The following is a 10,180-nucleotide window of genomic DNA, read 5'->3' on the forward strand; positions in this document are numbered from 1 at the left end:
TCAATACTAACTATAGACAATTTCAAGAGGACTGGCTGGGACTTGAGGTAGAGTGTGATGAGGAGACATCATTATTCCTTGGGGTCAGAATCATAGCCTTGACCTCATTATAATAAAGTTAACCAATAACCTTAGCTCCCTTATGATAGCAGTATATATGCTTTGCAGATTAACCACGGACTAAGAATCTCCTTTGGTCTTGGGTATTATTCCAAAATGCATAACCCACAGGGTTCCATTATACTCACCCAGTATAATCATTCCTGGGCAAAACATTATCAAAAGACAGAAACTGGCTTGGGGTATTCAAGTGAAAGGGTTCAGCTAACTAGCAATTCAAATATAAGCAAAGGAAACCAGCCCAAAACACATTAAGCATTGAGGATGAGCCCTTCCTATCTGATAATCAAGGTGACTTAAGCTTCACCATGAATTATTGATATTAATGATCCACTGTGAGCAAGATGATCTCGAAGGTGCTTTCTAACTGTGAAATATTAGTCTGTCTTATCTATCAAACATAACTGATGACTTCTCACTGCACACGTTTTACAGACTACATTTCTGTCTTTCCCAACTAAAAGGAAATATTTCAACTACTGTCATCATCCAAAGGTGCCACCACTTTTATTTGTTTACCAGATCATAAGATGATACTGGCCCATTACCCTCGACCTAGTCAGACCTCTACAAAAGACTTAATGGTGCTATTTGGGATGCATTTCCTTGCTGCTTTGGGCAGGTGGCTTTCGCATTGTTGCATAGACAGTGATGGGAACATCGGTTATTGTCAGGCAATGACTTCCAGGGCATCTTCGGAGTTGCCTAAATAAAACAACAAATGACATGTAGTGAGATATAAAAGAGGAAATTTTTTTTCAGAGCACCAAAGTTTGAATGCATATTCAGCTAAGTCATTTTGAAATCTCTCAATGTCAGAAAATAATTATAACACAGTGGCACTAACGAAGCAGACATTTTAGACTTACATTGCAAAGAAATTGTTGCTAAATAGTTAGCAACATACATTTAATCAAAGGAAATTTATAAATATAAAGATAACCTTCCATATGTTCATTCTGAAAGGTATGCAGTGATTACTTAATAGCCAAGAAAACTGGAAGGGGAAGTGCATAGTTGTAAACCTAAGTGATACTACTATGGCAATTCATATGTATATGCATCTTAAAATCACTCCAGTTGAGTGATTTAAAAACTAGACTATTTGCGGAAAAACATAAAACTGAACATATGACTCCATGTACTATTCAAATGTCGATAGGATCCCAAGTTTAAAAGAGCCTTAAATGACATCTAGTCCAAAAATACACCGAGTGCTTGAATTTCCTTTCCAACATCCCCACCAAACAATAACCCAACCTTAAACATTTCTAAAGACTACTGCTGCTGCTGCTGCTGCTGCTAAGTCGCTTCAGTCGTGTCCGACTCTGTACGACCCCAGAGACGGCAGCCCACCAGGCTCCACCGTCCCTGGGATTCTCCAGGCAAGAATACTGAATTGGGTTGCCATTCCCTTCTCCAATGCATGAAAGTAAAAAGTGAAAGTGAAGTCGCTCAGTCGTGTCTGACCCTCAGCGACCCCATGGACTGCAGCCTTCCAGGCTCCTCCATCCATGGGATTTTCCAGGCAAGAGTACTGGAGTGGGGTGCCATTGCCTTCTCCGTTTCTAAAGACTAGTGATAACTATTTCTGTTTTATACCTGAACAACTCTGATGTTTAAAGTTACCTCCCTTATTAAGTTTAAATTCATGTTCTGAAAATCTCCAAGCCATGAGAAATCAATATACTATTTGCTATGGTAAACAGCAGAAAAAATCCTATTATAGTTTTCTTCAATTTTGCAAAAATGATTTTGTTTCATAGAATCTTCACTTCTGTATCACTGACCTTCTGCCAAATGTCAAGTAAAAGCCAAAGTGACACTAAATCTGAGGTCTGAGTTTTTTCACATTTTATAGCCTTAAGCCTAGAACAGTGCCCTGCACACAAAAAACACTGAGGTTTGCTTATTTGATGGGATGTTATATAATCTTGAAACTATAAATAACAAAATCAAGATAAATATTTACCCCCCAAAAATGGTCTACCATTCAGACTTACAGAGGTATAATACACAGACTATGCTAAGAAAACCTAGGCTCTGTTAAGATTAATTTCAGGGGACTTCCCTGGCAGTCCAGTGGTTAACACTTCACCTTCCAAGGCAGGGGGTGTGGGTTCAATCCCTGGTCAGGGACCTAAGATCCCACATGCCCTGCAGTCAAAAGTGGAAACATAAAACAGAAGCAATACTGTAATAAATTTAATAAAGACTTTTTAAAAAATAGTCAACACCAAAAAAAAAAAAGCCTTTATAAAAAATACCAATTTAATAACAGCAATATTCTGGGGCTTCTTTCTTACTAATTCAATGTTAACTAAAGCTCATATTGATGATAGCCATATATGTCTCCTCAGTTATTAGGGTAAGAAGACTTTTTACCTGGTTGGTGACATCTCTTTCCCATTACAGGCAGCACTGGAGCTCAGTCCAGGCTCCAGCCCAATTGAAGAATCTCCCCCTTCCACCGGAAACCTCCTTGGCTGAGTCCCAAACCGAAAAGGCATAATTCACTGAAAACCTAGGTTAAAAAGTTAAAATAAGGGAGATAGAAGTGAGCTGTTTTCAAAAAGCTCTTCGGAATTCTTAACATTAATTCTGCGATAGGCACATAGAAACATTCTGAAAAGTGACATTTTTAAAGATCTATAAAAGTACATATACACTCTATTTATACAACTCTCTCTTACATACAATTTTAAGTCTTGAGCAAATATAAAATGGCCACTAGATGATAAAATTAAATTGTGCCCTATGGTTAACATAACTGAAGTCCATTTCTGTTACATGAAAAATAACTATCTGACTTTATCTATCTATCTATCTATCAGTCAAATAACTATTTCACTGGTTATGGCAACAACAGGCTTGATCTCTCTGCCTCTCTGCCTATCTAAGCGCTTCTCTTCCTTTGATACACAGCCGTTTCACATCTACATGATATCCACAGCTATTCCTTCTGTCCCTCGTGACCATTCGGTAACCCCTGCTCCTCCACATTTACAGTGCATTAGTAAAGAAAGTGCCATAGGAGACTTGGATTGACCTGGATTCAAATCCTGGTTCTGGCACTTGCCAACTATGTAATCTTAGTAAAGATACTTAACCAAGTATGTTTTCAAAAATAAACTGAGCTTAGTAATGGTATCCACCTCCAGGGTAATAATGAGGATTAAATGAAGTAATACATGTAAAATGCAGTGCCTAAGATATAGTACATGCTCAACAGAGGTTAACTATTATTACTCAGCAGTTGCTGAGCATCATTAAATATATATACGTATACAATGCAATGTATATATGAGATATGTATGATACACACACAGCTACACAAAATAAGCTCCTTACTGTCCACTGTTGCCTCTACTTGGAATTCTTCCCCACCTCACTGCTCCCACTTTTTACTCGTTAGGGCCAAATCATTCATTAAGTCTGAATTTAAATTTCACTTTCTCAGAGGTGCCCTTTATAACCCTCCACTATATGTTTTCTTAGCATTCTATTACTACTTCGTAACAGTTATCATCACTCTGATTCAGGATTTCTCAACTGCAACACTACTGACATTTAAGATCACATAATTTTTTGTTGAGGAGGAAGGAGGCTGTCCTGCGCCTTGTGGGAAGTTCTGTAGCATCCAAGGCCTCCACTTACTTACACACCAATAGCACCCTATCCTCAAAGTTGTGACAGTCAAAAATGTCTTCAGACATTGCCAAATGTCTCTTGGTAGAAAAAGGGAGAAAAATCTCCACCTGTTAAGAACCAGCGCTCTAAAATTCTGTAAATGTTTTTTCTTAATCGTTGTCCCCCACCCCCTGCCCCGGCCCCACTCTCATTCTATATCTTTGTCACCATGGATTCAATCCTTAATACCTAGAACAGTGCCTGGGAAAGTGAAAGTGAAAATGTTAGTCACTCAGTCATCTCCGACACACTGTGACCCCATGGACTGTAGCCTCCCAGGCTCCCCTGTTCATGGAATTTTCCAGGCAATAGTACTAGAGTGGGTTGCTATTCCCTTCTCCAGAGGATCTTCCCAACTGAGGGATCAAATCAGCATTTCTGTATTATAGGCAGACCCTTTACTGTCTGAGCATAGTAGCTCTATCTTGTATAAATTCATGTCTTCAGCAAAGGACAGGAAAAGTGAAAAATATCTCATAACTGTTTCTTATGCCTAGTGCAGTATTCTATGCCTAATAAGTATTTATGATGGTAATAATAAAACTAAATTATTAAAGCTTTGGAATTTGAATATTAGTTTTTATAGACTGTGTATCAATTATCGAGGAAAAAAAATGTCACATTCAATGACAAGTTAGTAAAACCATAGTAAAAATCTATGGCTTAGTTTAACTATTGTATGTAAGTATTAAGTTTCAGCTAATTTGATACATAGACTTACCAAAATAGGCCCAGTCTGATTCCTGTAGAGGTGAATAAATCAATTGCTTCTACTGACCTTCCAGGGAAGGCTGGAACTGCCAAAGGAATGATGGTCAAATGTTCCAGTGACACCCAGAAATTGTGACATCAGAAGATTCTTTCACATAGTTTCCTACCTGCTAACAAATAAATATCACAATTCACAGCTCCAGCACAAGCTAAAACGTAGCTAAAAATTGTCTCTAACGTATATATGAGGGTTTTATTCTTGCTGTCACGGCCTTGTTTTCTAGTAACATTAAATATTTTAATCTATGAATGCTGCATCTCTATTCTAAATAAGCCATCTAATCAACGTGCGCAAAATCACGAGATTCTTCTCACTTCATATGCTATTTTTCTCATTACCTTTGTCTGCCAGGCTTTCCTTAATTAATAACCCAGATCAATTTAATCTACCTATTCCTCATCCCACTGAAAAGGCCTCACACTGCACGTTTACAAATTTCTCTCTAGTGCTTCCTGTGCAGGACTTTCTACCACCTCTCTTTAAGGCCTGGACTACCTCTTATTTCTTGTTTCCTCAAAGGAGCCTTGAAATTCCTAAATGACAGGAATAATGACAGTTGAGAAAGGGAGAACACATCTCAGAGGATCCCCTCTCTTCTGCTCCCTGAACTCTGAGACTCTCCTCTGTTCATACCATCTTTGCCAAATGAATGATGATCAAAGAGCCCAGTGACACCCAGAGATTATGACATCAGCGATTCTATCATATAGTTTGCTACCTGCTAGAGAATAAAATGTCTCAATTTGTCATTCCAGCAACAAGCTGAAACTTATCTTCTGGACCAACCTCTCTCTCCCAATCTCTGTATCAACAACAGTTTACAGTACTGAGTGTAATACTTAAGTTTAACGCTTAAGCCAGAAAATTACTTTTCAGCTAATCAATTTTTTTCAGTTTTCTTAGTGATGACTGAACTATTAAATGCTAGTCAGCATTTTTCACATTTAATGAAAGTCTTCTTTACTACCTACATTTTATGCTAAGTTCCCACTGTTCTGTTTTCATAAGCTTTATACAGTAGGAAAATAGCATTTCCCATAATTAAGATGATGTTAGACAAAACCTTAATTCTACCTTTTCTTTCTTACTAGGGTGCTATTTGTGAAGAGTTTATCACAATTTTAGTCAGAGAAACCATTTAACTGTCATGGTCAGATAAACTGAAATAATTGCTAGCCATTATTAGCTGATACATCGCTGGGACCAAACATTTGGTCCTTAGGATGGCAAAATGTTCTTTAACAGTTTGAATTGTTTATGGAGGTGGCAGTGTGGAACTCATGGCTTTTGGCATTAGAATTAGGTTTAAATTGGAACACCATGTTAGCTCTGAGACTGAGCAAATCACTAAGCTTGTAAAATGGTACTAATTCCTACATCACGGAGTTGTTTTAAGGAATAAAAAGCTAATGCCTGGGATACAAAAATTCAATCAGCACAAGTTCTCTTATCTTTTTGCATAATTCTTAAAATCAGAGTGCTGAGGCACTGATTTCACTTTTCAATCACTGACATATTGACACTACCTTTAAACTGCAAAATAAGGTATTGGCAAGTGAAATGTTCTTGAAAGTGAAGTCGCTCAGTCTTGTCCAACTCTTTGCAACCCCATGGACTGTAGCCTATCAGGCTCCTCCGTCCATGGAATTTTCCAGGCAAGAGTGCTGGAGTGGATTGCCATTTCCTTCTCCAGGGGATCTTCCCGACCCAGGAATCAAACCCGGGTCTCCTGCATTGCAGGCAGACGCTTTACCGTCTGAGCCACCAGGGAAGTGGAATGTTCTTAAATTCCCCCAATTTATCATTTTAAATTAGTTTATTTGGCACAAGTTGTGCCAAGTTTCTTCTTTAATATGGATGACACAACAAAACAAACCAAAAAGTAGTCTTAATGATGAAACTATCCAGTATGAGTATATATATCAGAGTATATTCACAGAGAAATGGATGAATAAGCAAACTATCGACAGCGAAAAAATGGTGAAACCTCTAAATACTCTCTCTCAATTCTCATAAGCCCAAGAATATGTGATCTTTCACTCTTCAGGATATTGATTCATGAGATACAGAAAAAGAGTAATCTTTGAACTGGACACATCCTAAGAAAACAGATCCATTATTAGAATTACCTCATTCATACAAAAAAATATGTATTTGCTGATAATCCACCATAAGCCAGGCATGTGTTAAGTACTAAAGATAAAATAGTGAGCAAATCAAATAGTGTCTGTCCTAGTGGAGTTTCCAGGTTAGGGGAGAGCACACTAGACTAGGACAAAATCTAGAGGATGAGCAGGCATTAACTAGGTGGAAATGAGTGGGAAGCAAAGACACTGAAACATTTGGGAAGGGGGCTAACAGAGGAAACAGCATGTACAAAGGTCATGTGCCAACAGAAAGGAAAATAGAAAATCTAAAAAACAGAAAAAAGAAACCAGGTCAGAGAGAGTAAGTAGTGGTTAAATCAAGCAGGAACATGAACCCAGTTAAAGAGTTTAGACTTTATCTTATGAGCAAGGGAGTCCACAAAAGAATCTTAATCTCCTGGAAAATATATTTAGGTTTCAGTGATTTTTCTCTAGTAAATTTTCTGCTATTTGATTTCAACTCCATCTTTGGCACTTCCTTTTTACTGTTCACTTTGGGTTTGTTTTTGTTTGTCTAGTTTCTTAAAATAGAAGCATAGATCATTGATTTGATACCTATTTTATTAACATAAGCATTTAATTCTATAAATCTCAATCAAAGCACTGCTTTAGCTTCATTACACAAATTTTGAAATTTTGTATGTTCAGTTCCTTCAGTTAAACTTTTTCTTTCTGGTTTCTTCTTTCACCTACGGGTTATTTGTTACTGTTAGTCACTTAGTCTTGTCTGACTCCTTGTGACCCCATGAGGCATAGTCCACAGCCTTCTCTGTCTATAGAATTCTCCAAGCAAGAATACTGGAGAGGGCTGCCATTTCCTTCTCCAGGGGAACTTCCCTGAGATCTTCTCAACCCAGGGATCAAACTTGGGTCTCCCACATTGCAGGCAGATTCTTTACCATCTGAAGTACCAGAAAAGTCCTTTAGAACAGTGATATTTTGTTTTCAAGTATCTGGGGATATTCTAGTTATTAATATCTGTTACTGATTTCTTGATTCCATTGTTATCAGAGAACATTCTTTATATTATTTTAATTCCTTTAAATTTACTGAGGCCTGTTTATGGCCAGAATATGGACTATCTGGCAAATGTTCCATGTGCACTTAAAAAGAATGTGCATCCTGCTGCTGTTGGGTGATGTGTTCTATACATGTAATTAGATGATTGACAGTTTTTCAAGTCTTCTACGTTCTTATTTTCTGTATACTAGTTTATCAATTATTGAAATAAGGATATTGAAATATCCAACCATAATTATGAGTATGTTTCTCTTTTCTATTCTGCCAGTTTTTGCTTCACATATTTTCAAACTCTTATTAGGTGCATAAATTTTTAGTAGTATTATGTACTCTGGATAAATTTTTATTATCTTTCTTTATCCCTAGTAATATTCTCTGCTCTGAAATCTACTCTAAAATTTACATAGCTACTTTCTACTCACTAGTATTCATGTAATGTATCTTTTCCTACAGTTTTAGTTTTAATATCCCTTGCTCTAAAATTTACATAGCTACTTTCTACTCATTCATATAATTTATCTTTTCCTATAGTTTTCGTGTTAACCTTTATATCCAATGTAGCTGTCTTATAACCAGTATACAGTTAAGTCTTGCTTTTAAAAATCCACCTTGATGATCTCTGACTTTTAAATTAGAGTGTTTTGATTATTTATATGTAACATGATCTTGGAGTAGGAAATGGCAACCCACTCCAGTATTCTTGCCTAGGTTACTTGGGTGAACGAGCCTGATGGGCTACAGTCCATGGGGTTGTATGCATGTATATGTAATGGGATAGATATGACTGAACATAAATCTGCCTTCTTGCTGTTTATATTCTATTTGTGCCATCTATTTTTTGTTCCCCCTTTGTTCTTATTCTGTACTTTTGAAACAAACAACTGAATATATTTTATGAATCTATTTTATCTCCTTTATTGGTGTATTGCTATACCAGCTTGAATGTTGCTTTGGACTACTTTAAGGTTAAGGTATACAGCTTAACATTTCAGTATGCCTTCAATAACATTATACCACTTTTAATGCGAGAAAATTACAGGAGTATATTCTATTTCCCCTCTCATGTCCTGTACTACTTTGTTGTTATATATACTTCTACATATACCATAAACCCCACAACACATCATTTCTTCTTTAAGCAATCATCTCTTTAAGAAATTTTCAAGAGAAGTATTTTGTATCTACCCACATATGTATCATTTTCAGTGTTCTTTATCCCTTGGAGTAGGTCTACATTTCCATTCAAAGTCATTTTCCTTTTTTTTTTTTCCCTGCCTGCCACAGATCCTGTGTTTTGGTGTCATGTTTGCAAGTGCTTGTGGTGTACTTCCAAGCGTTGTTCATCAAGTATTTCTGGCTTTCTGTTTTCCAGAAATTGTAATCCCTGCCCTCCTTATGATTACTTGGAGCCCATGTGACTAGTTTTATCCTGACTTACACAGACTTAGGTCCTGCCATAATAAAAACATAAAATGTAAGTCACTAGCATAGCCGTCAAGCAGCAAGTATCAAGAAAATTATTCCTGGAAACTTTAAGGATAATGATAGTTATCTAAGTTGTTGAGTGGCAAACCTATTGGAAGAAATCTTTGGAAAACTGTGATAACCTAGAAAGCAGCTGATTTGCTAATGAACTTGAATGCTAGGTGAAGAGGTTGAAAGACACAATGTCAATAATTAAGTGGAGGCTTTGGATGCTAATCCTAGCCAAACCCAGGAGAAGCAAGTTGAGATCAACTGAACAGCTCTCCAACGTTCTATTTACTTGTTTATATTCTCACCCACTGAATCCTATTACACTTATACTCAGCGCTACACAACATGGTCACAATTTTTTTGAGTATTTCGTGTGTATCTTCAATTAGACTGCAAGCTTCTTGGAGCTGGATCTATGTCTTAATTTCTTTTGAATCCTCCAGAAGGTCTAGAAGTTAATGTTGGGAGCATGCGACTTCACCATACACAGCTTAGGTCTCTGAAGCGCCATTTTAGTCAGAGGGTATAATCACCTAGTTTCGGCTGTACCCTGACACGTCTGTCGGTCTGGGGTTTCTTTGTGCTCATCCACAGTCTATTTTCTATCAGAACAAAGGGCTTGTTGAATAGATAAAGTAACTCAGCGTCTCAAGTAATCGGAATAAACGGAATTTGACCCACTGACTCGAGCATTAAGACTGGCAACGAAGACTAAACCTCTGACATATCAAGACAGCTTTAAAGACACGTGTTTTAAAATCCCACTCCAAAGCCTAGTTACCCGCCAGTTACCACGGCCTCCGGAGCTGCCGACGCTCAAAGATGTTGACAAGGCAGCGAGGATCAGCGGCCCGGAGGCCCAGTCGCTATGGTAACGGTAAGGCGCAAGTACACTTGCGCGGCCTTCTGACGGAAAATCTTTATCTGAACCTAGAGAGGAGCGGAGCGACGGCGG

General features: G+C 37.6%; 1 protein-coding gene across 7 annotated transcripts; it reads right to left on the reverse strand.

Moving 5' to 3' along the window:
* Positions 603 to 10,132, reverse strand: FAM229B (family with sequence similarity 229 member B). Of its 7 annotated transcripts, none has more exons than XR_001296067.2 (4): positions 10,018 to 10,129; positions 4,532 to 4,688; positions 2,506 to 2,644; positions 603 to 825 (listed from the first exon to the last, which is right to left on the reverse strand). XR_001296067.2 is itself a non-coding variant. In XM_005684555.3 (4 exons), the coding sequence occupies exons 3-4, from the start codon at positions 2,628 to 2,630 to the stop codon at positions 708 to 710; spliced, it is 243 nt and encodes an 80-aa protein (XP_005684612.1). In that variant the 5' UTR covers positions 2,631 to 2,644; positions 4,589 to 4,691; positions 10,018 to 10,132; the 3' UTR covers positions 603 to 707. The 7 variants fall into 7 exon arrangements, 4 of the variants coding, with proteins under 4 accessions (XP_005684612.1, XP_005684609.1, XP_017908542.1 ...); XR_001296066.2 differs by having other exon boundaries at positions 4,532 to 4,691; positions 10,007 to 10,120; XR_001296068.2 differs by having other exon boundaries at positions 10,007 to 10,108.

This window comes from Capra hircus, chromosome 9, assembly GCF_001704415.2.
Source record: "Capra hircus breed San Clemente chromosome 9, ASM170441v1, whole genome shotgun sequence".
Classification (NCBI taxonomy): domain Eukaryota; kingdom Metazoa; phylum Chordata; class Mammalia; order Artiodactyla; family Bovidae; genus Capra; species Capra hircus.